This window comes from Protomyctophum bolini (assembly GCF_963924005.1).
Source record: "Protomyctophum bolini genome assembly, chromosome: 14".
Taxonomy (NCBI): domain Eukaryota; kingdom Metazoa; phylum Chordata; class Actinopteri; order Myctophiformes; family Myctophidae; genus Protomyctophum; species Protomyctophum bolini.
In genome coordinates this window covers 32,791,869-32,819,801 of record NC_137875.1, presented here as the reverse complement: position 1 = coordinate 32,819,801, position 27,933 = coordinate 32,791,869, and the positions used below count along the sequence as shown (strand labels likewise).

At 42.9% G+C, this 27,933-nt stretch overlaps 2 protein-coding genes across 2 annotated transcripts in view; one reads left to right on the top strand and one right to left on the bottom strand.

Moving 5' to 3' along the window:
* Nucleotides 1-489: 489 nt before the first annotated feature.
* Nucleotides 490-17,609, bottom strand: cog2 (component of oligomeric golgi complex 2). The gene is made up of 18 exons (XM_080781512.1): nucleotides 17,485-17,609; nucleotides 13,735-13,896; nucleotides 12,757-12,822; nucleotides 12,589-12,669; nucleotides 12,374-12,477; nucleotides 11,691-11,799; nucleotides 10,866-11,045; nucleotides 9,790-9,914; nucleotides 9,275-9,401; nucleotides 8,965-9,104; nucleotides 7,478-7,539; nucleotides 7,096-7,247; nucleotides 5,771-5,956; nucleotides 5,034-5,106; nucleotides 4,538-4,680; nucleotides 3,303-3,442; nucleotides 2,776-2,959; nucleotides 490-1,702 (listed from the first exon to the last, which is right to left on the bottom strand). The coding sequence occupies exons 1-18, from the start codon at nucleotides 17,539-17,541 to the stop codon at nucleotides 1,604-1,606; spliced, it is 2,190 nt and encodes a 729-aa protein (XP_080637638.1). The 5' UTR covers nucleotides 17,542-17,609; the 3' UTR covers nucleotides 490-1,603.
* Nucleotides 17,610-19,522: 1,913 nt separating this feature from the next.
* Nucleotides 19,523-27,933, top strand: part of pgbd5 (piggyBac transposable element derived 5) — a 21,921-nt gene continuing 13,510 nt past the window's right edge. The window contains exons 1-2 of the mRNA XM_080782339.1: nucleotides 19,523-20,074; nucleotides 26,646-27,076. Coding sequence (XP_080638465.1) covers nucleotides 19,696-20,074; nucleotides 26,646-27,076 — 810 coding nt within the window. The 5' untranslated portion in view covers nucleotides 19,523-19,695. The remainder of the gene's footprint in view (nucleotides 20,075-26,645; nucleotides 27,077-27,933) is intronic.

Genomic DNA, 27,933 nt, shown 5'->3' with positions numbered 1-27,933 from the left:
AAATGTAAATTTTTCCCCCATCAGCCCCCATACCCCCTTGTCCAATACGAATTGTATTTGACTTGACTGATACACTTTAGTTAATGCTTAGAATGAAACTACAGTAAAGTATCGGAGAATGTCAGTGTCTTGCAGTATTTCATGTGTTACATTTTCTAAAACCATTTTTCACATCAAATCATAACTCAGCCAGTTGCAATTTTCACATCACATCACATCATCTGCGTCAAATTATTATTTAATTGGCCATACGGCATCAATCAAACTGTCTAGATTTCAATATAGCATGGTAACATTTGTGACTCTAGTGCCTTGCAGACCTATGCAACCTATGAAAGATGTTATGCAATTAATTTGCAATTAATATTACACTGTATGCAAATACTTGAGGCCTGAGGAGTTGAGCACAATGTACGTTTGTTACACAAGGTGCCACCACTGACCCCTCATATGACCTCAATAACAAACAAGCAAATATTGTATTCAAAGTTCTATTTTATTACCAATGAAGTTCAGGTTAATAATAATATTACAACTTGAATTTGAATAGAAATGTACATAATTCACACTAGTTATCTAATTTATTTACAATTCATCCTTCACCAGATAACAGACAAATGTGGTTGGTTTAGCAGAATAACAGATTTTGAAATTATTTCTTTAGAAAAAAAGTATTAGAGATGGACTGGAGATGTTTGCATTATCTCCACAGAATAGTGCATAGAGGAAATACCCAAAAGCATCATTGGCCATTTTCTGAAAAGCCACCATCTGTTAGCTTACTAACCTCAACAAGCTTTGCTCCCCTTAAAAAAAACGGTACCAGCGCCAACAAATATGCCCTGCATTAATCGTTTAGTTTAACAACAAAACCTGCACCAATGATTATTAAAATCTCCCAAATAAAAAAACAAATTTCAGTGTGGACTGACAATAAAGTACTACTGTATATCATATCTCTCCGCCCAGTGCTATACTGGCAGGGCTTGGTAGTATCGATGCAGCAGTTATACTAATTGATTTAATAAATTATACGGAATAATACATTGTAGTGAAACAACAAATCATGAGATTATTTTGGTCACAAAAATAGCAGATCTACAACAACTTGTTGTGAGCTTGTAGATCAGCTATTTTTGCGTGACACCACTGTATGACAAAGAATATAACTTACACCAAAAAAAGAGAGACAAAGAAGCAGGTCGGGGTGAGAGAGACTTCACAGGTTTTCACTAACTTTCTATTGGCCTGGGCCTCGGTAATAGAATCTACCGGTACTTTCTCTGACTTTATCCTAGCATTCATGGAACAACTGTTTCAGAGCATGTTAGAAACAGAAGGAGATAAGGCCTACAGTAGAAATGAGTATTGGGCTGGCTTTTGATATATTGCAGTAAAATGTATGCAAAGCAACCAAATGAGGCTCACTGTGTTTTCATTTTATTATTGAATGGGAAGTTGGTGCACCATCCTAACCAGATGTCGAACCAAGTGTTTGGCCCAAGTTTTTCAAACACGAGACGGATGTAGTCGTTTGCACTTTGCAGAACTGAGCTCGGTGTGTAGAGACAGGGGTTTTGGTTCCGACAAGCCACGCAGCATTCTACGGGTTGTGTTCGGCCAACTCCCGAGCCTCCTGCACCAGCTCCATCAGGGTGGAGAACATCGTGATGTCATTTGGCTGGAGACCCATCTTCTGGATCTGAGGCACAGATGACGGCGACGTTTAAGAGAGAGAGACATCAAGATCAAGAATCAATCAAGAATCAAGATCACTTAACCCATTTAGGCAAGACGTCGAAAAAAAGAAAACGTTCGCTCTGAAAGAATATATATTCAAAGATGTGTGCTGCATTTTTACGATTTTTCAAAAATAGCAGACCTACAAGCTCGTAGCGCGCCACTCGCTTGTAGATCTGCTATTTTTCAATAGCTAAAGTATAACATAATGCTTAGTTAAAACACCAAAAGGTGACAAGTGTCTGATTGGTACCAAATGTCAAGTAACTAATTGGGTTCAAGAATTATTATTTTAAGATAGACTGAATCTAAATGATCTTGGAATTGTATGGCTAGATTTCCCAATGTGTATCATTTTATAAATCTTTTGTTCTATATACATTTTTCTACCATTTGTGATGTTCTTACATTATCATTAATAAACTAATATGAATCAGGTTTCTACCGAAACCATTTTTTATCTATATTGGCACAAACACATTTTTATTTTATTTGACATGGCTGTCGGAGCTTGATGCCAGTCATATATTGGAGATATCCACATGATGACTTGTGTACATGTAGAGGGGCAAAATATAATTGGTCAGTCTCATTTTTGGTTAGTGAAAGATATCTTGTCATTCATAATTTATTTAGGTAACAGTTGTTTACACTACAGTGTTCAATTACCACTAAGATTGGAGTAAACAATTCACCAAAAGCCATATTTCATAAGCATTGGTTCTTCCAAGTTGGTAACTCAAGAGTACGGTAAAAACTTCGTAAAGTAACTAGTTGGTTTCAAGTCATGTTTTCCAAACAATGCCCAATGACACCAGTCAAAAGTCTGGAGCGCCATAACTCTGGATGATTATGGGCTGTTTATGCCTGTTTGCAAATGGGTGTGTGTGTGTGTGTGTGTGTGTGTGTGTGTGTGTGTGTGTGTGTGTGTGTGTGTGTGTGTGTGACTGTGTGTGCTCGTTCCTACATGCAAGCATATATTATGCATGGTTGTAGTGTGTATGTAATGTGTGTGCACTGCATAGCACTGTCTACCTGCTCTCCCAGATATTCCACATCCAGTGCCAGCTGCAGGCGGATCTTGCTGTCATCTGTGAGTCCTCCGTTAGTTCCTGCCGTGGAGGCTGTGACGGCGCCCTTCCTGGCCTGCTTCAGTCGCTTCAGGCTCTCCTCCATCTTCCTCACTGAGCTCAGGACGTCCGAGATGGTCTCATAGTACCTACACGAACAGCAAGGGCATGCGGGCAGGAAACATGAGCGTACAGACACTCAAAAACACTGGTTGCGCACTTCTCTTTACATTACAAAGGAATACAATCTAGCACACCAATAGGGAGCTGGTGTCCGTTTCCAGTGCTAGTTTGATCTGCTCCTCTATGCCAAGAAAAGGGAGCGTTCTTAGCGCCCTCACGCTACTAAGGGACAACAGTTTTACTCAACTCAGGTGATTATCAACAATGCCAGCTTAAGTTCCCATTTAGCAATGTTACGTGTTTTTAGTTTATTTGCTATTTTGTGCGCTGCCGTTGTGCACGATCTTGACTGTGTGCATGCAAGCCCACCTCTGTGTGCAGTCCGACAGTGTGACTCGCAGCCATTCCTGTGCTGTGGAAGGAGTGACCAGTCCCGTCGCATCCGTCAGTAACTGATGTAATGGACGCAAGGCATTGTCCATGTACGCCGATGCACGCGCCGGCTCTTCCTGCTCAGAGAGGAAATAAACTCAGTTAGGGCTGCAACTATCGCTTATTCTTTCCAAAAAATTTAAAAAACAATACAATACAAATGTAAATTGTTCAAACAAACGTAAATGAATGAAATCAATGAATCAACTTAAGGGGTATTTTATACATGATTGATTTATTGCAAAAATAGTGAAAATAGCTGATCTAAAAGCTCTCCGTTTGTCAATCGTCTAATTAAAACAAATATATATTTCTTTGAAGCTTTAAAATGTATTACCTCATTATAACCGAGAAAGCATTTTTTATTTTTGCGTTGGCTATTCAAAAATAGTAATGTAAGATATACAAGCTCACTGCAAGCTTGTATTTTAGAAAAATCTTGGAAGAACTACTGGTTTAGAAGGCATTTGTAGAATCGGCCTCGGGTGAAAAAGGGTTAAATTATCTTTTTCTTTTGTATAATCAATTAGTTGCCCCCGTGGACTCTCAGTTATCTCATTCAGCCTTCATTAGGAATTCGCTGCATGCAGGCTTGCAGGGACATCCATGTCAAGCAACAGCTGGCTGTGTTGACAGAGCCACCACACATAACTGGGATCTATGTACACATCACTGAATAAACTCAGCCTAGTGTTGTCCTACCCTTTCCATAATCTGAAATGTGATGAGTGTTCTTTGAAATAAATAAACAGCTATAGTGTGGATTCTGTCTGAACACAAACATTAAATGCCTTTGACAATGGATGGAGAATTTACGTCTTGTGTCTCTGAGCAAATCGGCATATGCATGTCGGTGGGAACCCTTGTCCAATAAGGGACCACCATTCTTGATGATGATGTACGATGATTAGAGCCCTCCTCACTTCACACGGGTGTGATTTTTTATCCCACGATTTTGTAAACCATTTGTCACCCGGTGCCAATTGCCTATGCTGTAATCCTTGGTGCTATACTCTCCCTCCCTCTCCCTCAAATGTTGATTCTGTCAATATCTTGCAGTTGAAACAAATAAAGTGTATTAATTCGTGTAATTAAAGAGTATTTGTTTGTTTTGCCAGCAAAACATCTGTGCCGCTTTCTAATGACACGACTGCTGGGGCACACACACTGACCTTATTGGTCCTGCGGTAAAGACGTGGTACTTCAGAGGCACTCTTCAGGAAGCGGCAGCAGCGTTCGGTCAGATGCTGGGTCATCTTGACGTTAAGAGTAGGAATGCTGCCTGACAGACAAGCCTTAGAGTCTGACAGAGCATCTGGGCATGGAGAGAGAGAGAGAGAGCGGGAGTAAACATTAGGTCTGTCAATCGTTTCCATTCATCTGCATAAATGAATCCGTTGAAAAATAGCTAGAATTGCCGATCTTCAAGCGTTGTGTTGTGAGCTTGTAGCCTAAAAGGACAACATAAATGTACATCCAATGTCCGATGCACTAGTACACATCCCGACAGGCACCAGTCTAGTAATTAGTTATTAGCACTGCATGTTTCTGCACGAAGAAACAAAATTAAATGGCATACTAATCTACGAGGCCCAGGGGATGTTTGCCATGTGATGTGCACTTGTGTCTAATAGGTACTTTCACACTGACTGTGTGGGGTTGGCTTACCTTCCACGATGGTGACGTTTTTGAAGTTTATGGCCTCTAGCCTCTGTCTGATCATCTCTGACAACACTGGGATCTAACAGAGAGCAACAGGCACACAGTCAGGCCAGTAATACATCGTCAAAGAAATTGCTAGCAAATGGGACAGAAATAGAATATTATCTCTGCTGTCTGGAAGAAACCACCTAACTCCAAAATGGTCATTTTTCAGGAAATGAAGAAAAAAAACCCCATCCAGCTTAAGTGGAGTTAGGAGGTTTTTGTCGAAGCGCTTTTTAATACTTTTCATTGGTTCAATATTTTTGTAACCAACACACAGACGTGTGTTCAATAGCACTGATTTATGGGGGGGGGAAAAGATGGCTAAACGGCTGTTTGAGGATCCAATGGAGTTAGGAGGTTTCCGTTGAAGCACCTTTTAATACTTTCCATTGGTTCAACATTTTTCTTAACACAGACAGAAAGAGTGTTCAATAGCATTGATTTATGAAAAAAAGTTAGGTGTTATTTTCCGGACAGCCACGAATTATGTCACTTATGATCAGTTAAAGAAAGCACTCCAATGATGGGCACCTGCTTCTCATCGTGGAAACTGGGATTCATTTTTACAATTACAAATACATGCCAAAAACACGTCCCCTCGCGAAATACCGGAATACATTACTTACATTAAATACTTTATAGTGACACATGGATGTCACGTAAAATGAGTGAGTGTGTGTGTGTGCGTGTGTGTTGACCTGCTCCTGCAGTTTTTGGATATCAGCTGCGATGTAGACCAGCTGTTTGGTAGAGAGGGAGGCGGGACTTCCGCTTTCGCTGCCGGCCTCGTCCATTGAGGTTCGGCTGGAGGTGGAAGAGGCAGAGCTGGGCAGAGGCCTAGTTGGCTCCTTGGGCACATCAGGGGTCGGAGTCTTTGTCAGCACCTATCAGAAGAACGCCGGTCAGGATGAAGACAAGGGTCAGGGGTAGAGTGGCTGGATGAGAACCGCAAGGTTGCCAGTTCGAACCCGGGCTCCCCCAGAGTTAGTGTCGAAGTGTCCTTGAGCAAGACACTAAACTGAACTCCTAATTGCTCCTGATGTGCTGGTTGGTGCCTTGCATTGTTTCCGCCACCATCGGTGTGTGAATGTAATGCACAATCTATGTAAAGCGCCTTGTATAAAAGGCACTATATAAATGCACCATTTAACATTTACAAAACTTACATTTTGGGCAATGTTGTATATTATCCCATTTATCCAGCCTTTATTTGCTATGGGTGAGGGGAGTGATAAATGCACCAAAAGGGTTATAAGCCCAAGGGCTGATATCTGATGAACCAGTAACCAAGGAGCAAAAGCTAAAATACCACCATGTCACTGTGAGAGAACTTGCTGCAGAAGCAACCCATACATTTATAGATGTGTATGTATCATATCAATATAATAAACCTGGATCTTGCTGAACTCTTTAAGTAAATTTAATTTCTCCTTTTGTTTGGTTGATATCGGAGTTGTATTGAGAATGTAGTGTACTAAGTGACTCTAAGCATTCAATCACTTATAGTATTCATCAGTTCTGCTCTTGTATATTAACTGTTCTACAACAGGTCGTTTCGAGGAAGCAATCTGATTGGTTGAAACGGCTTCTAGCCGTGGATCAAACCAGCACCATTCACCACCTAATCAAAACAAAGAATTCAGCTGCTCTGTTTTCCCAGAGCACTAGAAACCTCGGTGGCTAGGCTAGCTAGTTTCTTGGGACATTTGTGGTCGTAGTGACTACATCTGTCATTCTTTTTTTTTTTTTAAGGGTAAGTGTTGTAGAATTGCAATATTACACTCGAGGGTGTGGTTTAACGTGATTATTGCCACGACAGTGATGCGGTCAGGAACGAGACGTAGTCGACTTCCACAAGCATCACTTATATATTATATATTACAATATTACACCCTCGAGTGTAATATTGCTTAATTAAACTGTCCATTTGTATCTGTCCTGGTGCTGCGTGTCGGCACATGGAGCTGCAGTCTGAAGGGTGCCGTGCACATTATGAAGAATATTCATTACGGTTGTAGATTACCTCGTTGAGGAAGACGGCGTATCGCGAGTAGAGCTGCAAGGTGAGTTTCCAGAAGCGGTGGGACAGCTGTGAGAGGTAGATCTTATCTGACCAACACCTCACGAGACAAGACCACAACACCTGGGACACCTGGAGGTGGTACCCACTGTCCGCTGGATGGACACACACACATCAGTTAAAGCAGGTGGTGGTGGTGTGTGACTAAATTGGTATTCAAACAGTGAATGGGGTACAAAGGAATTGCATGAGGTAGGGTGGTGAGATGGAAAATAAATGTATATGGTTTTCTTATATTTTGGCACGGTCCCCATGAGCCCCTCTTGGCAGGAGGGATCATGGGAAAAACCTTTGAATACCATCGATGCAGATTGGAAATGCCTACCTTGTGCTGCCTCTAGTCCATCACTAATGGCATTCTCTAGACTCCCCGCTATCTCCTTGTACCTGAAAGACAGGAGGAAGCCAGCCAGAGAGAGAATGAGAACGAGAGAGCATGTGAGTATGTGAGAGAAAGAGAGAGAGGGAGGGGGGTTTGAGGGATAGAAGGAAAAGGACATGTAGGGGGAGAAAGAAAAGAGGAAAAGAGGAGTGTAAAAACGATACAGAAAGAATGAAAGTCAGGAAAGCTAAACAAAAATGTTTCTATAACAATCAGTGACGGGGGTTAATATTGTACTCGTTGTGAACTGTGAACACTGCATCTAGGCCTGTCACAATTATTACATAATTGCCTAATCGCAAATATTGAGATGTATCATCATAAGAATCTTCATATATTTTCAAACATTTTCAAAGATGGAGGGGAAATAGTGGTAATATCAGATCTACAAGCACAAAAAGCATGAGTTTGTCGATCAGCTATTAATGATTTTTTTAAATGTATAAAGTTAAATAATATATTATATATAATATTAAATACTACATAATTTGTTATATCCTTGCTTTGTGTTGTTTTTATATGTGTTTTGTTTTCTTTAGTCATTCATGATGTTAACGTTACGTGTCTTATTGTGATTTTTTGTCTTTAATAAAAAACATTTCATAACAAAAATATATATATATTTATATATCTTCCCTGTGAAACCTTTGTTTACGAAGCTTAAAAGCCAAACAGAAATGTATTTTCTAGTTCTATTCATAATGTTCAACGACACAATCTGTACCAATAACAAAGTACCTTACAGGAAGATACTGTACTTACTGTGCAGGATGTTTGTGCTTGTATTGTGAAATGCAGGGAACCTACATTCGTCATGACGCACATTGGTGTATGCACATGTGGGCTGTGTCCATCAGAGAGTGTGTGTGTGTGTGTGTGTGTGTGTTGACTGATTGTGGTGGTGTGTTGTTGGCAAACAGTAAAAGACAGTGTCCAGTGTCAACAGCCATGCACGTCAAACTAATGGCACCCTCTAGTGGCATAGTTCAGTATTTGCCTCTTAAAAGTTTTCACTGCTACAGAAAAGATATTTTTTCCCATACTCATTGAGTGAGCCTTTGTCCTTTAGTTCTAGTATGTGAACATTGTCAACATACATCATGCATCAAAATTTGTGCTTGTTCTATAAGCCGATATACAACTGTCTTGTACGTAGATTTGTCTTCCCCTGTAGTGCCCATAGCGTATAAATTTCCACTTGTGGCTGATTGTGCGAGTAGTTGTTGTTTGGGGTGTGCGTTTGTACTAGGAATGAGTTTGTGTGTTGTGTGTATAAACTAGGATTAGTTTAGTTTATTTAGGATCCCCATTAGCCGTTACACCTGGCAACAGATATTCTTCCTGGGTTCGTCACAAGGATGTGAGGAACACACTGCATTATGCACTTAATGCAGCGTGTGTTGTTAGAAACATAAAAGTGAAATGCCCACCGTAGCTGAAAGTAGACAGTCAGGTTCCAGTGGTTGTGGAACCTTGTATAAGAAGGGTGAACTCTCAGCCTCTTGACGCTGGCCTGGGAATTGCACTGGCGCTCGTACCTCCGCACAAACTCCATGGTCACATTGTACCGCTGGCAACACACACACACACACACACACACACACACACACACACACACACAGTATAGTTAGGCTGACATACCGTATGTACGTACGAGTGCTCACACTTATACACAAATGGGGTTACAACATATTATGCAAAAACCACAAATCACAATACAGACATACAGTGTGGCAGTACCTCATAGAATATGTCGGGGTTTCCAGCATTGAAGAGATAACTCATCCTCTCCTCTATCCCTCGAATGATCTCCGGCCACACAGAGTTGACCAGGAAATCATAGCCAGGAACGATGTCCGCTTTGTCACTGTGGCAAGAGGGGACATCAACACAGAATCATATAGCTTCAGAGGGCTCTATACCTGGCATAGAACCTTTACATCCACACAGAAGTAGGCAGAATACACCCACCTTGAACATGACACACTTTAAGAGAATAAAGTCAATTTGTGACATTACAAACAATGGTTTCTGACATTGTGTGGAAAAGATGTTGAGAAGCAAACAAATTCAGAGAAACAACAAGACACATCCTGGTGGCTGTATGCATGACCGCACTTCTCTACACGACTAAGAGGCACTTTATAAGTGAGGCGGGTTTAAAAAGAGGATAGAGACTTAGAGTTTATCATTGTAGTGTACACTCCAGATCTGGCCTAGGTAGTACAAAGGTTGCATGATAGTACATTTAGTACCTGGATATGGCCCCTCCGGTCACCTCTCTGAGCAGTCGACAGTGGTGAGGAACAAACTCCAGCAGTCTAGAATACATCAGCTGAAGACCATTAGGGCTGGACTTCACCAGGTCTTCCACAATCACCTACCGATACCAGAACAGAAAGGAAAAGAAGTAAGGACACATGAAATGAGACTCCACAAATGGAGAGGTTGTTGAACCTGCACCTACCATTTTGATTCAAAATAGACAAATGATATATAGGTCAGTGTTTGGTTCTTTGCTCTTTCTTTATTGCTTACGCAGAGAAGCACAACAGAAACGCAGCTTGCTCATTAGTGCACAGGCTGCTCAGTGGGCTGCCCTGATGAAGACCAATTAACTGTATGGTCTTTCCCGCCAGGATTAATTAATCTATTTATCGCACATTGCCAAGGTTTTATCGTGCGCAACCCTTATTTTGAAGAGCCAAATATCCGTAACGGGATGTTACAAAATGCTGTGTGGGGTATCTTGACCGGTTGTCTCTCAGTCGGTGATGAAAAAACCTGACTGCGAGTATCACAGCGCCTGCTGTCAGCTGTTGGAAAAACCTTGTTTTCACCAGAAACGACATTCAACGCGGCGATTTGGAGATACATTGAAAGCAGCACATACATGTAGAGTGCAAGTGGATGTGCGCGCATCTTCAAAATGGCCGCAGCTACTGTCCCACTTTGAATGTGGCAGCTACCGATGCGATACGATCAAAACATGGATTAAAGCATATACTGTATACCCTGGAAAACGTAGACTACGGTTCTGGCGGGCTGCACGACTAATTTAATCCTACGGTTTCTACGATTCTGGTGGGCTCCGTGTCGTTTCAAATGATGTAGCCACTAAAGTATTTTTCTTAATATACACGTTCCTTTATCATACCTGGGACCTTATACTGCATGTACCTGGCTTGCGATGTCAATAACAGTAAAGCCCAGCTCTAATTTTGGATTGGATATTATCCGCTCGGCCTCACAACTTCCCACCATCACCAAACAAAAAAAGAAAGTGCACAAACGTTGCTTAAACAAAAAATAAAATGCATGCAACATTTACCTGGTCCATGTAAGGCTTGACCAACACCTGTCCCACCAAGGTCTCTGCGTCTCGGGTCTTGTCTATGGTGGCGTATGTCCTCAGGCAGTGACGCACAATGTCCACGTTGGCTGTCTGCAGGCCCTCGATCAGAAGCCCCTCCAGGGACTGCTGCAGCATGGAGGTGATGCCCGCGATGCGCTGGACCAGGACAGAACCATCAAACATTGACAGAGGTTCCATAAGGCACAATAACATGAAGATGCTACTAGTGCCTAGCCATTCCTTTAACCCATTCTGACCTGAGATCAGATTCTAAAAATGTCTTCTACATCCTGAGAGTTTTCTGAAAAAGCTATGTTTCTGTATCAGTCGTTCTTTGATTTTTCAGAAATAGCAGACCTACATTATTTTTAGTATTACTATTTTAGTACTATTTTTCAATAGCTAAAGTATAACATAATGCTAACACCAAAAGGGGTTCCTGCGCAAAATGGGTTGAGCAGGTATAGTGAATCCAGGTGTACGCATTGAGGCCTTATACAGGTTGAGGTTGCGGTTTTATACAGTGTAGTCGCTTTGAGATGTACTGCAGTTACTTTGAGCATTATGATAGCAGCATGGACTGCACTAAAATAGGGTGAATGAAGTATTAGGAAGGTGGTGTGCATATATATTATATTACTTTTACACAGTACCCAGTGTAAAAGCAAGCAGGGGGTCATTATTGTTAGACCAACAAGGAATGCATTTAGTATACAAGCAGTAGTACTAGTAATACATCAGTAGGAAACTGGCTGAGTGAGTGATTGACTGGTTGCTTGACTGAATAACAAACACACTTACAGGTCTGACTTTGTCCAGAAGGGGCATGCCTTTGCTCTGTACAGCATGGAATTGAAGCTGATTAAATTCTGTAGCTATCCTCTCCAGGATCTGACCTGCTAACAAAGGACTGCACACACACACACACACACACACACACACACACACACACCTTGGTAAAATGTCTTAGCCCGAGTGCAAGAAGAATGTGAAATGCAGGGTCCAATTTGTCTTTCTGGGTACTGAACCTCCAAAAAAGGAAACAAACCAACATAATATACTGTACAACAAGCAGCAGTCAACATTCTGCACTGGATGAGGGGAAACATTTCAACACATTCCTGGCTTTGACAATCACGTTGCCGACTTCCATTCAAAATGACTGGTGGTTTGTAGCTTTGTATCTGGCAGTGGGAACGAACAAGACTCTTCCATTGTCCATATATTCAGCTGCATCAATGGTCTCCCAAGTCTTAGAAGATCAGCTAGGCTTCCGTACTGCTCAGCCAGCTTAAGGCCTCTACATAGTCCGTTTTGATCCTTGCGTGGGGGAAGTCAAACGGACACAAAAACCTGAAGGTTATTTTATACATGGATAGTCCTTGCGTTGTTTGCGTTTGTCTTGCGTTTTCTTGCATCGGATTAAATGTGCAAGCATCTACTCGTCCACTAGATGGCAGCTGTGACACTATGAAGCCGTCTACCTGCTGATCTCCAGCGAGTTGGACTCCTTGGAGTTCTGCGAATGCAGTATCTTTTCAATCTTCTCCACTGACCGCACCACCTGGATCAGCCTGAGCACACACACCTTGGGAAGACAGAGAGAGATTAATTGAGATTGATAACAGCTGCTTGCTTTAAACCAGAGGTATAAAAAGATACAATGATGACCATATATAATGGAGTTATGGACCCAAACCTTCTTCTCGTGCAGGTCTTCCTGTTTAGACAGCTGGCTGTCTATGGCTTGAATCACCTCGTTCACACAGGTCCGCAGGCTCTGCAACAGAAGATGAATTGATGTGTGTTGTGTTACACACTGTGGCACAAAAGAGGAAAGGCAAGTAAACCCACACCGAATACATACCAGCACTTCCTCTCGTAACTGTCCAAGTGGTACCGACAGCTGGTTGAGGACTTTGTCCATCCCAACCTGAGAAAACAATGTAGAAGGAATTTTGCATTACCTATGAAGAAGTATTAGGTCTTTATCAGGAATTGTCCAGATGAAAAGCTGGTTTAAATAAAGCCTAGTTCTTAATTGATGTTTTGCAGAGAAAAGACATGCCTCGCTCCGAGCGACAATGCTGTGATGGAAAAACGTTTACCGTGACATGAAATGGGAATTTATAATCAAATTCGATTCAGTCTAATGCAGTATTCCAAGCTCAGTTTTTAGATAACTTTCTTCGGTTGAATCTGATTGTGAACTCATCTGCTATCACTACCAAAATCAATCACCCGTTTCAGCAGGACCTTCATTATCATTTTGTGTGCATTCAGTGCATTGATTGATTGATTGATTGATTGAAATATTTATTAACAGTTTGCAGAATTACAGTACATTTCAAGCACAAACTGCAGCGGTTCTACCCAATCAGGGTTGTCTGCACACAGCAACGAAGGGGGTGTAATAAAGTGTAGCTTGGAAGTGTAGTCTGGAAAGCGTGTGGCTCTGTGACCTCACAAGGCCAGCTGCTGTGCAAGGTAACTTTGCACAGTTTTGTCATGAAGACATAATGCTACCGATAAATGAGAGCACACGCTGCTCGTCCATGTCGTTTTTTTCCCCTGGCCCTGCCCGATTCTAATCTCCTCTAAAGTATTTGCTCCCCTCCCTACGCGAGAAGGGAAGCCCTAGTTTTCCCGTCGTACTAGCCAGTTCCCTTGCTCCCCTACCTATGTCGAGAGAACTGGCTAGATTTGACAAACAATGTAAGGGCATGCATATTTACCCCTCTTTTATCGGTAGAAGGCTTTGAGTATAGTGAGCAAATGGTGCATCCTGTATGTTGAACTGAAACTGCCTCATACTCTGCCAGAATGGGCTACAATAACCACTCACCAGGTTGGTGGAGAGGTTGACAAAGTCGACATAGTCCTTGTTGATGAGCTCCACCATGGCTGTCTTCAGGAGCTTATAGTAGAGCTCCAGGTCCTCTCTCATCTCCTCCAGCTGGACCTGCTTCCGACACTCCGTCACGAACAGGTCAACGTCAAAGTCATCCTGGACACCAGCAAGATACAGAGACAGTGGGACAACAGCACAATTTAGGCAGGTATTAACATCTGGGTTTCCGAGGCTAGGCAGATTGGCTTGTATGACCTAACCAACCACTTTGGACGTAGGGTCCCTGTTCTGCGGTATATCATAAAAGACAAAAGTAGACAACAATTTCCCAAAATAGGCAAAGATTTACACCATTGACAAACAACAAAGTATATTAAAGGCTTTAAGTGATTACTAGGGGGTTATCATCATGTAATATAATACATGTAACATAATAGGGCATGCAAACCTCGCACCTTGGGTCAAAGTCGAACATGGACCATGTCTAGTCTTGGATCAAGGCTATCATAAATGTATTTAATCAAGTCTGACTTTCACTTTCTGGTAGATACGATAGCAAAAGTCAGATTTGATTAAATACATCCATTCTATGTTGAATCTAGAGTTGCAACACCAACCATTGACAGCCCATACATCCAAACAGAAAAGTCATATCTGATTGTATTAAACAACGTTAAACTCACCAACATTGCATTGCAGAAGTTTCATAAATATCCACTGTAGACATATATTATGAGCTACTTTCTGTCAAGAAATTCCATGTAGGTGATACTTTGTACGTGTTGGCGTTTGGAAGCGTTCCTTTGGGTGATTTCAGACAAGCACTTCCAAACTACAAAAGTTAGAAAGATTATCACCTGCACAGAATTTCTCATAAGTCATACTCATGTCTGCGGTAGACTTTTATATACACTTTGCATAGAAAGAGCCAGGTTTTCGGTACAGCTGCAATGTTGGTGTGTTTAACATTTAATACAATTAACATATTAGAGATGGATGAACACTGAGGATGTTGGGTGACTGTAGACCAGATAGACAGAAGGTAAAACTAGGGTCCCGAAAGGGGCTACCAAATACAAGACCCTGGTGTCTCTCACAAGACAAGAGACAAACAATTGATGTGCTGTACAGCAGGTAGATACTGACAAAACAATCCTCGGGAGCTCTGGAAGCTACTAAACAACCAACTAGGCTGTGGTCAGAAACTTAAAACCAGGTTTACTAACATAAACATCAAATCAAATAACACCCTCATCACTGACAAGGTTGATGTAGCCAATCACTTGAACATCTTCTTTACAAACATTGCAACAATGCTGGTTAACAAACTGCCCTCCCACTCTGGGCGTTTTGGTGTAGAGCACATCAAAGGCTTCTACAAAAACCTAGGTGTTTGTAAAGATGATTTTAAAATGACAATGGTAACAACTGAGGAGGTACTTAAGAAACTGAGTGCCCTCCAACCCCACAAGGCCACTGGCCATGACAATATTCCCTCCAAATTTCTCAGAGACTCAGCCATTTCCATAGCTCCAGTTATCACCCACATAGTTAACCTCTCCATCAAACAAGGACAGGTCCCCAGAGATTTTAAACTGGCCAAAGTAACCCCCCTGTACAAAAAAGGGAGCAAATTAGAACCCGGCAACTACCGCCCTATTTCTATTCTAAGCTCCATCTCGAAAGTGATGGAAAAAATAGTCTATGAACAGGTTGAAAAGTATCTTGCCACTAATAAATTGTTGTACGAGTTCCAATCTGGTTTCAGAACATCCCACTCCACTGACACATGCCTTCTCTATTTGAGCGACCACATCAAACACGAGGTGGATGCTGGAAAATACTGCGGCATGGTCATGCTGGACCTCCAAAAGGCTTTTGACACCGTGAACCACTCCATACTGGTTAACAAGCTTAAAGCTATTGGTTTTGATAGCACATCAGTGAGCTGGATGCAATCCTACCTGGAGGGGAGAGAACAGATGGTGGAAGTGAACGGAACACTGTCCCCCCCCCTCCCAGTGAGCTGTGGCGTCCCACAAGGAAGCATACTAGGGCCTTTACTGTTCCTAATATATGTAAACGACATGACTTCAGCTTGTGACTGCAACTTGTTCCTGTTCGCAGACGACTCAGCACTGCTGGTCTCGGACAGGAACAAACTGCAGGTTGAAAAGACCCTCAGCTCTGAACTCGGTAGAATCTGCACCTGGCTCGCTGATAACAAACTATCCTTACACCTGGGAAAAACTGAATCCATTCTCTTCGGATCAAATAGTAATCTCAAAAAGGCAGATGGCTTCTTGGTTAGAGTTGGTGATGATATTATCACACGGAAGGATCAAATTACCTACCTAGGTTCCATCCTGGAGGCCAATCTTTCCGGTGATAAGATGGCCACCAACGTAATCAAAAAAGTCAATCAAAGAACAAGATTCCTCTACAGGATCTCCTCACTGGTCGACAAAAACACCTTGAAGACCTTAACAGGAGCCCTTGTACAAGGTTTCTTTGACTATGCATCCACCTCCTGGTACCACAGCACCTCAAAGTCCCTTAAAACAAGGCTCCAGACCTCCCAAAACAAACTGGTCAGGCTCCTACTTGGCCTCACCCCCCGAACCCACCTCACCCCTGCCCACTTTGACAGGCTGGGATGGCTTAGGGTCGACGACAGAGTACAGCATCTTGCAATGGGTCTGGTCCACAAGATTAGATACACCACCAAGATACCCATGTACCTGTCTAAATACTTCCTTAATGTAAACGAAGTCCACACCCACAACACCAGAGGGAGTGCAACAAACCATGTACAACCCAGATTCGGCACAAACAAGGGACTAAATTCTTTTCGCTCCTATGCGACCAAAATGTGGAACGCCCTACCAACAGTCATTAAGACATGTGAATCCCTTGGCTCCTTCAAAACTGCTCTCAAAGGGCACCTACGGATGGCTGCAATTCGAAACTGGCCTCTGTAAAAGCTGAATTTGTATCTGGATTGTACTATGTTTTTGTATGGACGTGGTGTTGGGTGCCTGCACATATGCACACATGGCATCAACGCATGGTGTTGTGCGCAGGCGCCCTACACTCTGTCTTTGTACTATGGATTGTACTATGTTTTTGTATGGACGTGGTGTTGGGTGCCTGCACATATGCACACATGGCATCAACGCATGGTGTTGTGTGCAGGCACCCTACACTCTGTCTTTCGTTTTCTTTTCTTTTATCCCCCTGTTCCCCTCACTGTATATATACTTTTTTTTTTCCCTTTTCGCTTCCTATATGATGAATTCCTGTTCTGTTCTTTAACTACATAGAAGTGTCTATTTGTTTGTCTCTAAATGTTTTGATGAATTGAACAATGTGGACCCTGTTGTAAACAAGTGTAAGGCTTAATTGGGTCGTCCACTCACAGTTAACAGTCTTTGTATTGAGTTTGTGCTTGAAATGTACTGTAATTCTGCAAACTGTTAATAAAGATTTCAATCAATCAATCAAACACCATCACCACCACAGTGGCACAGCTAGCCTGACTGACTTAACATGTCAACTAACGTCTGATTTGTGTCAAAAACTGTAGATATTAACTATATTTTAACTAGACTTTTTAAGAGTAGTCTGCATATACTATTTGGCATTTCGACAGACTGCTTCGTAACGTTAGCACTTGCTAATATCTGATTTGGGCTTGCTGCTACTGACTGGAATAACTTAACTTTTTATATTTTTAGGTCTCACCTTCATAAAAACGTCTTTGTCGAAGCACAAAGAATCCGGTCCTTTTGGCAGATTCATATTTGATACTAATAATAAGCTGTCAAACAGACGGAGCAGCTGTTAGCTAGCTGCTGCTACTATACAGAGAGGAGGAGCAGCGGGGCTTCTTCCGCAAACATGGCAAGAGCATCAAATGAGCGACAAGTAGAGAATGACGTCAAATCCGGTCTCCAATGGAACGTGCGTGCGTGTGCGTGCGTGCGTGCATGCGTGCGCGCGCGTGCGTGCAGTGTAGTGTACTGTAATACTGTATTTAACAGCATTAAGGGATGAAGTGAAGGCCCTGAAAAGAGAGAACTCTGAATTAATCTCGCATAAACTTTAATAGATTGACAATTACCTAAACATGAGAGAGTCATAATGGCTATTTATACAGTATATTTTGCAGCAGCTACAAACGATACGTATGCATCTTTGCATCTTCATGTCGCTGGCTTCCATTGACAATAAATGGTAGACTGTATCTTTGCATCTGGCCTTGTGAACGCATGCATAATGCAATGTCTGTAGAGCTATAGAGGAGGATGTGGTATGTGCATGACTCTTCCAGGAAGAGTCATGCACATACCACATCCTCCTCTTCCTGCAGACAGTGTGGTTTATGATAACAATAAACAAACCACATGTCCTGGTTTCCTGCTCTTTCCCATCCATGAGATCATCACTTAATGAAACTAATCAATTTCATTGATTATTTTAAAAAAAGATCAATAATGTAATGAAATAATGGATGAGCATCAAAAACATCTTCGTTCATATACTGTTAAAAATATTATAATTATAAGCACACAGTTTATTGCTAATCTGATTAATCTGAAAAGTAGGCTAATCGTTAGAATAATGGCATATAGAATATTATTTATAGGCTACTATACCCTAATTCCCATGTGAGCAGAAATATACAATATACAATTAAATTATTATGTAAAACACATGCATATACAATATCAATCATGAATATTGTATGGACAATGAATGTATTGAGTTGTGCTTGAAATGTACTATAATTCTCCAAAACTGTTAATAAATTCTTCAATCAATCAATCAATCAATCAATCAATCAATCAATCAATCAATCAATCATATCTTACTTCCAGTGGAGTGAACAAAGTAGATTTACTTGGGTATACTCTACTACTTAAATATATTTTGTTGAGTAGAATACTTTGTCAGCAGTATATATTTTTCTTTCTCATTGCTTCATTGCTTTGTTCGTTGCATTGTTTTTTCCAAGTTGGTGGTGTGACCATTTATTTTGTTACACTTAATACAATGTATTGCTCCTTGTGCATTGTGTGTTACAGTTCCAATGTTATTCCAATAAAATAAATGAATCTAAATCAACACTTCTGTTAATAATATCCATTCAAAATGTACTTGAGCAAAAGTACTGGCATCAAATGTATTGGCATCAAATGTATTAAAAAATACCTAAAGTAAAAGTACTCATTATGCAGAATTTTATTTCATTTCATTTCATTTTATTGCAAACCGTGACCACGAATTCCGCTCACTGACTCGCTCTGATTTAGAAAAGAACCGCTATTGGAGCACTCAGGATGGCGGTCATGTCACCTGATTCAGCAGCAGCCACTATTCATTCAGATTCTCGGCGTTAGTAGATTTAGCTGGTTTCCCGAATCCCGACCGGATGCTGCTGTGCGCGGAGCGTAGAGGGGATATATAGAGTATAGCCTATTATATTCTATTTCTATTTATAATAATCTGACCAGTGCGCAGCAGCAGGCTAAACGAGGGGGGAATTTCAGGACCCTTGGCGTGAACAGCTCCTCTCCACTCCCCCTCACCGCCGGTGGAATCTGACTGTCTGCGGGCGGTCAACGCCAGGTCATTAGGGGATCATAATTCATCTCTAAATTCTATCGCAGAGAGAGAGAGAGAGAGAGAGAGAGAGAGAGAGAGAGAGAGAGAAAGAGAGGGAGGGAGGGAGAGAGAGAGAGAGAGAGCAGAGAGGACGTGGGTGGAGGGTGTAGCCTCTACTCAGCTGTACAGGAGCTTTCTCCCGTAGGCAGCCTACTGCAAGATCGTGAGCGCTTGCATGTCACGTTCATCACCGTGGCGCGGCGTGGACTGAGAGGGACAGAGAAGGCCGGGACACCGAGCGACGGAGAGCAATAGAAAGCGAGAGCAGAGCATCGCATCGCCAGACAGATGGCGGAGTGCGGCCGGAAAACGCTGTCTCTCTTGGAAGCAGCCCGCTCTCGCTACGAGAGCCTGCAGATATCCGACGATGTGTTCGGCGAGTCCGGGGACGACAGCAGCGAGAACCCCTTCTACAGCACATCCGGAGACTCCAACTCCGACAACTACATAGCCGAGGCGGGCGAGGAGCAGCAGCGGGCTTTGGGGGACAACGACAGCAGCTGCCAAAGCGGGAGCAGTGGGTGCGGAGGAGGAGAGGGTGGAGGAGGAGGAGGCAACGCGAGCACTGCCGGTCCCCCTGGGTCAGTGTCCCGGAGTCAGGCGGAGGAGGATGGGTGGACCGAGACCCTGCAAGATGTCACGTTGCCGCTGTATAAAGACACATACGGTGAGAGTCCCTGTGGGCCTATGGCATGTAGTACTAGTAGGCCCAGTAGTGAGTAGTAGACATGCATGATGCTTTTGTCAGATAGACAGGCGTCCTTCCTCTGCAGACTGAAGAGCCAAAACAACACAAAAGGCCTTTGCTCTGAACCCTTGTTGTAGAGATAGATGTGTGTGTGTGTGTGTGTGTGTGTGTGTGTGTGTGTGTGTGTGGGTGGGTGTGGGTGTGGGTGTGCGTGCGTGCGTGTTTGCATGCATCTGTGTGCGCATGTGTGCACAGTGCACACATGTGTGCTTGCCAACAGGGAGCCATGTCATTTAATTTAGAAAACAGCATGTTTTCTCTCTCCTGGTCTCCCTCTCTCTCTCTCACACGTGCGTGCGTGTGTGTGGCAGCGCTTGTGTCTGTGAGTGTGTGTGTGTGTGTGTGTGTGTGTGTGTGTGTGTGTGTGTGTGTCGTGTGTGCGTCTGTGCTTATATGTACATTGTAAATACATGTTCGTAATAGTTAACTAAACCACGCCCTTCTCTCTTTCTAAGTCTGTCTGTCTGTCTGTCTGTCTGTCGGTCTGTCATAATGTATCTATCATAATGTTTGGTTCAGATTAGTTATCTTGTGGTTCCATTTGTCTCAAATGTGATGAGGTCAGAAGATGATGTCAGAGATGAGACTGTTAGAGAAGCCGTCCTGTCTCCACAGAGACATGTTGCCCTATTGCACTGTGGGAGGTGGGCCAGCCATCTGGCTGGATCACAACATGGACCTAGCCCCATTTTTTATACACACGCACGGCCACATGCATGCACGCACGCACGCACACACACACACACACACACGCACACACGCATGTACGTACGTACACACACACACACACACACACACACACACACACACACACACACACACACACACACACACACACACACACACACACACACATCTTTGCAACCACTTAAACTTAGTTGACCGATGCCTCCCAGGGCGCTATGCTAGATATTCTAGTATTTCCTTAGATGTCTTTGTTGAAAATAGCAGATCTGCAAGCTCACAACACATCTCAACTTGTGACCTTCAGATCTGCTGTATTTGCCGAATGTTCACCCCAGAATAGGGATGGATGATATGGTTCAAGTGGTTAAAATACAATAAAAATCTATTACACGCTTGTTTGTCTACTGTAAAATGTTGCAACTGTTTACGCAAGTGGGGTTGGTGGCACCAGGTGTGACTGTGAGGCAGGTGTGCACGTCAAAACAAGTACTGGGCAGGGCTTCTACTGCTACAGTTTGGTAAGTTTTCCATTAAGATGGCACAATGGGACCAAAACAGCACAGTATTTTCTTTGTCATCATCCTTCTCTCTAGCTCCTGTCTTTGTGTTGTTTAAGACTGTTAGCTCTGTTGAATATAGCTAGGAAACCACATGTGTGTTCATGCACTCTACACAGTATACTTGTGCACATGTAGTCATGTACGTGGGCAAACAATAACATACATACATATGTACGTACGTACTGTACGTGCGTGCGTGCATGCGTGCGTGTGTGTATGTGTGTGTGTAGAGAGACAGAAAAAGAGAGAGAGAGGGAGGACTTTTATGACAGGCGTATTTTGTTAAATTGCAGCAAGTCTGCTGCACAAGCATGGCCAAGGTGGGTGGGGTCCTGTACTGCGACAGGGTTGGGATGATTTAAGTGTTGGCTGGTTTGGATATTAAGAAGGCTGCCAGGCAGGCAAGTAATCACAGACAAACAGTACTATATGTCCAGCCAGGTCTAATTTTATGAGGCTGAATGAACAGCAATGTCTTCCTCTGTATCTACTCTTCAGTTCTCATTTCGTTCCGTTGTTTGAGGTAAAGCTACTGGACAGGAATTTATTTACTAATGGCTCGCAGCTAGTGATATGGAGTGCCTCTGTGGTGTTCGTGTCAGCCTTCTGCCTGTCTGTGTTTAAGTCTGTCTATTGCCGTTCGTCTGTCCATCTGTCTGTGAACATGCCTATCTGACTGTCTGTCAGATGACGGTATAGCTGACAATGAGGCTTGATGTGACAGCTTTGCTCCCAGGAGAACACGTGCCCTGTACATAAACCACCAGCCACCGTCAGATTGTATCTAGTCTTGGGAACTCCGTACAGTTCCATACAAGACAATGACCATGTTTTCTGGAACTCTGCATTATTTATTTTTTTGATAGGTTGAAAGTAGACAGACAGTAGGAAATGGGGAGAGAGATGGGGCGATGACACGCGGCAAAGGCCGTCGGGATCGGGAGTCGAACCCACGGCATGCCGTCAGGCTGCCTTAGCAGACTTAGCAGCCTAGGTGCTTAATTAAATTTATTTTGTTGAGCCGTAAAACTATTGCAAAGAGGTTTTCTTTGTCTATCTGTGTGTGACTCTTGTCCACAGCAAGGTGCTGAAAATGTCAAATCAAACTTGACACCCCAAATGAAATGTGCACCTTACCACTTAAACCCTAGCGTTCCTATTCTGGGCCAACACGTCGCAATGTGGCGTGTTGTGATTTGGTGGTAGAGGGGAAAAAGGAGCAGACCTACAGTAGTATAGATCCCTGGGTGATACGTGTCCCTGTACTGGCTATGGAGCGTGTCTTGAGTGTACAGGGTTTGATGAGGTCAGATCAACTTCTGTAATGTCAGAACAGGTCAGCTCCGTATATGGAGATCTATGGGTGGAAGCGGGGGCAGTGTCTTGAGTGTACAGGGTTTGATGAGAACTCAAGTTTTCGCCGGCTGCCGGGCACAGCTGCACAAATAACTTTGGGGCAGGCCCGTCTAGACTTTCAGTCGAAAGGGAGACATCGAAGAGGAAGGATGGATGGGGAAGGATCAACATATTATATGGAATGTCAGGTTCTGAGTCTGACATATATCCACATACTAATATTGATGACATCATGGATCTCCATATATGGGCTTAATTGCGATCCCTGATGATGTCATAGTGATGTCACGAGACCTGGGCACAATATATTGTGGCTTTCTCCATGTATGGAGATTTTCAGTGATACACTGACGGACAAAAAACAAACAATTCCATAGTTAACTGCTATTTCATCCCACTGGAAAAATTCAGTTTTTAGCTTCTGCTTCTGTGCTGCCCACAGAGAAACGTGGGTTGAGTTCTCAATGGGCCTTTTGACAAGCTATACCTGCGTTCCCTGAGCCTTTACTGACGGTGACAATGGAGATAGACAGGAAACAGGGAGACAGATCATTGAAGTGGCAGGTAGAGAATGGCCCTCCCAGCCCGGGAATCAAACCGAGGCACTAGAGTCTGTGTGGCATGCACCCTAACCACTTGGCCACTGGGCGCCCCCATACTCATGGTTTACATGCAGTATTTGGTCTCAGACAAAATTGGGTTGATTGCTTGTCCCACAATGCAAGGACTAGACTGAGGATTATTAAGCATATCCACTGCTTCGATTATATAACCACCTTATCACAATTAATAAGCTAAAAGCCAGGGAATTATAGTGCTGTTTACTATGCTGGCTGGGTACCAGTGATAACTATGTTTCGGCTGGGTGTCTCTGTCAATCTGCCTCTGTCTGTCTCTATCTGTCTGCCTCGCTCTTCATGTCAGAGTCTCTTTATGTGCACGTACACTATACAGGCTGGCACTTCAAACAGCTAGAGTGACAACTGTGTTGCTGCTGCTCTTTAGTCATACTCGGGGGGTTGGGAAAGCACCTGTGAGCATAGCATGGCATTCCGCTTACCTGTCTCAATCCTATACATAATGTAGCCTGCTAAAAATCTCTCGGTCGGCAATTGGATCTTGCCCCTCCTGGTGCTTTGGTGCTCCCATTTCTGTTTCAACCTGTCCTGTGCCACGTTTTGACTGTTTATACTATTTCTAATTCCTAATGAAAGCTCTGATGATGCCAGAAAGCTGCTGTTTGTCTCCTCAACAAAAGAACTACAACCAGCAACTGACCATGTGATCATGGTCGTGAGTAAAAAAAAAAAAAGAAAAGGCCTTTGCTCTGAACCCTTGTTGTAGAGACACACACATCTATCTCTACAATAAATGAGAATTAGGGGCGGTTCTGTTCCATTTTGTTTTAAATGTATATTCTATTTTTTTGGCAACTCGGCTTAGTTTAGCTTTCATCGAGTTTTCATTCCCTCAGCTTTAGATGTTCCTATCTACACGTAGCTTACCCGATGAAAGTCACGCTGGATTTTACGTTTGGCTTTCAAGTCTAATGGCATGCAAATTAGTGGATTTCCAGGCACGCTAGCGGCTGTAGGCTGTGTTCCTCTGCTGAGTTAACGAGTGTCGGCTGTGTGCATCTGCTCGTCTCTCTCTGTCCTTTGTCTTCTTTCACTAGAGCCCCATCTCTGCAACAGTGTCTGTTAACGGTGTACAATCTCAGCCACGCATTATCATTTTGACCCCTACATCAAGTGATTAGTGTGAAAAACTTTCATATGGAACATGTTGAAAAAGCGAGAGATTAACAGGGGTCTCTGATGAATTGAAAATGGAGGACCCTGATGTAAACACATCTTAGTGCTTATCGGTTGCATCCTCGTAGCAGTTTTTGTATTTACTTTTTTTGTTGGAAATGTATTCTAGATACTGTGAATACAATCTTCAATTATTCAATCAATAGAGAGGGAAACCGAGAGAGAGAGAGAGAGAGAGAGAGAGAGAGAGAGAGAGAGAGAGAGCATGTTTTCCAGGGATAATTAGATAGTGATGCTTAATTGAGCCTGGAGTTGTTCTGCCTGTTGTGTCCACAAACCGTCTTACTGCCAACCATCACAGAGAGAATACAAAAATGGCTTTTGTTGTTTCTGCTGAGCAACGTCACTCATCACTTCGTCATCACGGCATAGATCCGTTTTTTACTGATGCATTGTGTATTGATTGTGGCACTTAAGTGAAAAACAACTAAATGCATTGAAACAATGCAATCTTGAAATCTTAAAAATCTTGGAAGGAGAGCTGAGAAACTGACCATGTTCCTCACTGTTCCTTATAAATTGTTTATAGGATCAATACAAGTCAATTAATATATGATAACCCTTCCACAGTAGTAGCTTTTTCATATTTCATTTTTTGCATATTATTTTCCTATATAGGCCTAATGCCTGATTTGCATATTTCATTTTTTAAGATTTGGAAAACAATAAATCATTGTCTTTGTGTAAGTAATCAACTGGGGAAGTTAAATGGTGATAACAATTTAATATAGGTATGGTTTTGCACACTCAATTCATAATTTCTAAAGTGGCGGACCTGACGCATATAGCATGTGGTCCGCAAAATAATTCCAGTGAATTATGGTATATGTGAAATGTGAGTTTACCATAATCACAGTAATCCTTCATCATATTCCATCATTCAAATGGCGTTTGGATAGAAATGAAACAGATAGAGTACCAGCTGATGGTCGTTGACGCTTAGTTGATGCATCAAGGAAGGCAAATATGTTTCTGCGCTGTCAAATAGGTCTAGTCTACATCTATTCTAAGATAGCATATTAAATACATATTGTGAAAATGTGTTGTGACTTTGATTGAAAAGTTTTAATACAAATAGTTCCAATGGCATCTAAATATAAGGTTGTAAATATGCTTATCAGTGTTGCGAGGATGAGGAGGTACCTGGAAAAAATTCTCCCCCCCCAAGGGGTACCTGGGCCAGAAAAGTTGGGAACCCCTGTTGTACTCTACTGCAGTCAGGTTATATTCGCTCAGGGGGTTCACACACCCAACTACAGTAAGACATATTGTAGGCCTACAGTACATGATATTTAGACCTGAACAGTTTTAGCCTCATCGCTTGCCACAATGCTAAAGCAACCAGACATTGAAACATTTCCCCCAAGCATAGAAATGTCATGCTGACCGTGTAAATGGCAGTATGGTGGCTGTCGTGGTGGCTAAAATATTTAAACTGCTGACCGTGGCATGGGTCAGTGGGTCACACATGTGATGTTGTGTATAATTATTTGTCACTGACAAATTTGTCACACAATTCTTAACTATTTTACTTAAGCAAAAGACATGCTGAATGTTTGTGTGCATGTGCATGTGCATGTGCATGTGTGTGTGTGTGTGTGTGTGTGTGTGTGTGTGTGTGTGTGTGTGTGTGTGTGTGCGCGCGCGCGCGTGTGTGTGTGTGTGTGTGTGTGTGTGTGTGTGTGTGCATCTGCAGACATATTTAGTAATGCTCACATTCCACTTCTATCCCACCTTACACAAAGCCGAGACATCTCGTGCACTGCACAGTGCACACCCGTCATTGACAAGGGCCTTGTTAGAGAGTGCAAATACATTTGTTGGTGACTCACACAGTCACAAAATTGACAGCTTTCAGCGCGAGGCATTACCAGGCAATTATTTGCAGAATGGCTGAATCATTTATGATTCGAGGAAGGTGCTGGGCTGTAGCCAAGGTAAAACAACTTGTTGAAATAGAATGCCAGAGTTGATCCACATGACAGTCTCGCCGCTCTTTATCTCTCTATCTATCTCACCCGTTCCTAATGAATCCTTTCATCCCTCTCCCTCCCCGCCCGTGGTGGCATCCAGGTCCCACCCAGAAGATGCCCGCTACGGCCACCGCCATGGACTTCTTCCAGCTGTTCGTGCCGGACAACTGCATCCAGAACATGGTCACCCAGACCAACATGTACGCCAAGAAGTTCCAGGAGCGCTTCGGCTCCGACGAGGGCTGGCGCCCCGTCACGGCCCACGAGATGAAGGCCTTCCTGGGCTTCGTCACGTCGACCAGCGTGCACCGCTGTGAGTCGGTGCTCAGCATCTGGAGCTCGGGCTTCTTCAGCAACCGCAGCATCGCGCTGAAGATGAGCCAGACGCGCTTCGAGAAGATCCTCAAGTACTTCCACATCGTGGCGTTCCGGCCTTCGCAGGGCAGCAACCAGGGCCTGTACAAGATCCAGCCCTTCCTGGACTCACTGCAGCAGTCTTTCAGCTGCACCTTCAGACCATCTCAGACACAGGTCGGTTCGGTGTGTGTGTGTGTGTGTGTGTGTGTGTGTGTGTGTGTGTGTGTGTGTGTGTGTGTGTGTGCGTGCGTGCGTGGGTGGGCTTGTGTGTACTATTTCTGCTTATTATTACTTTTAGGTGGTAGTGTATTCTAACAGTTAGAATACACTAGCACCTAAAAGTAAAAATTAGAGTTTGAATCTAACTGATGTTTTCTTATCTCACAGGATCTGCGAACCATTATTATGTACGTACCGTATGTAGTAGGGCAATCAATTCGAAATATCTTATTTGATAAGAGGCGAACTACTGGTTGGTCATTTAGAGCAGATTTTCAAACGGCAACAAATCTTACTTTAAGCCCCATTCGCATAGCGAAAATAGCAAATCTACAAGCTCACAATGCGTCTCATCGCAATGTGTTGTGTGCTTGCAGATCTGCTATTTTGAGGAACAAGATTTTTTTTTTTTTTTTTTTAATTCCCCTATTATGACATGCCCAAAATAGGGAGGCCAGGTGGTTATAGATATTATTAGAAATGCAAATGAATGTCTTTCACTGTGAAGTCATGGAAGAAGTTGCCAAAGAACGAGGGCAGGCCAGGCATGCTGTCTCAGTCTTGTGTGTGTATGTGTGTTTGTTTCAGAAGTGGCACAGTATGTGTGTATCTAGGCCAGTTGGGTTGATCTGTTAGCTAGGTTTCTGTGCCAGGGACCGAGTGTAGTACCAGCAAATCACAGATTGAAACTGCTGTGCCACACAGACATTGGCCCAGAGTCAGTTTATCTGTAGTCTCTAGGCTGAGAATGTCTCTCAGACGTTTACCCATGAAGGTTGTAATTAGAAATAAATTAACAAACTAATTGTGCG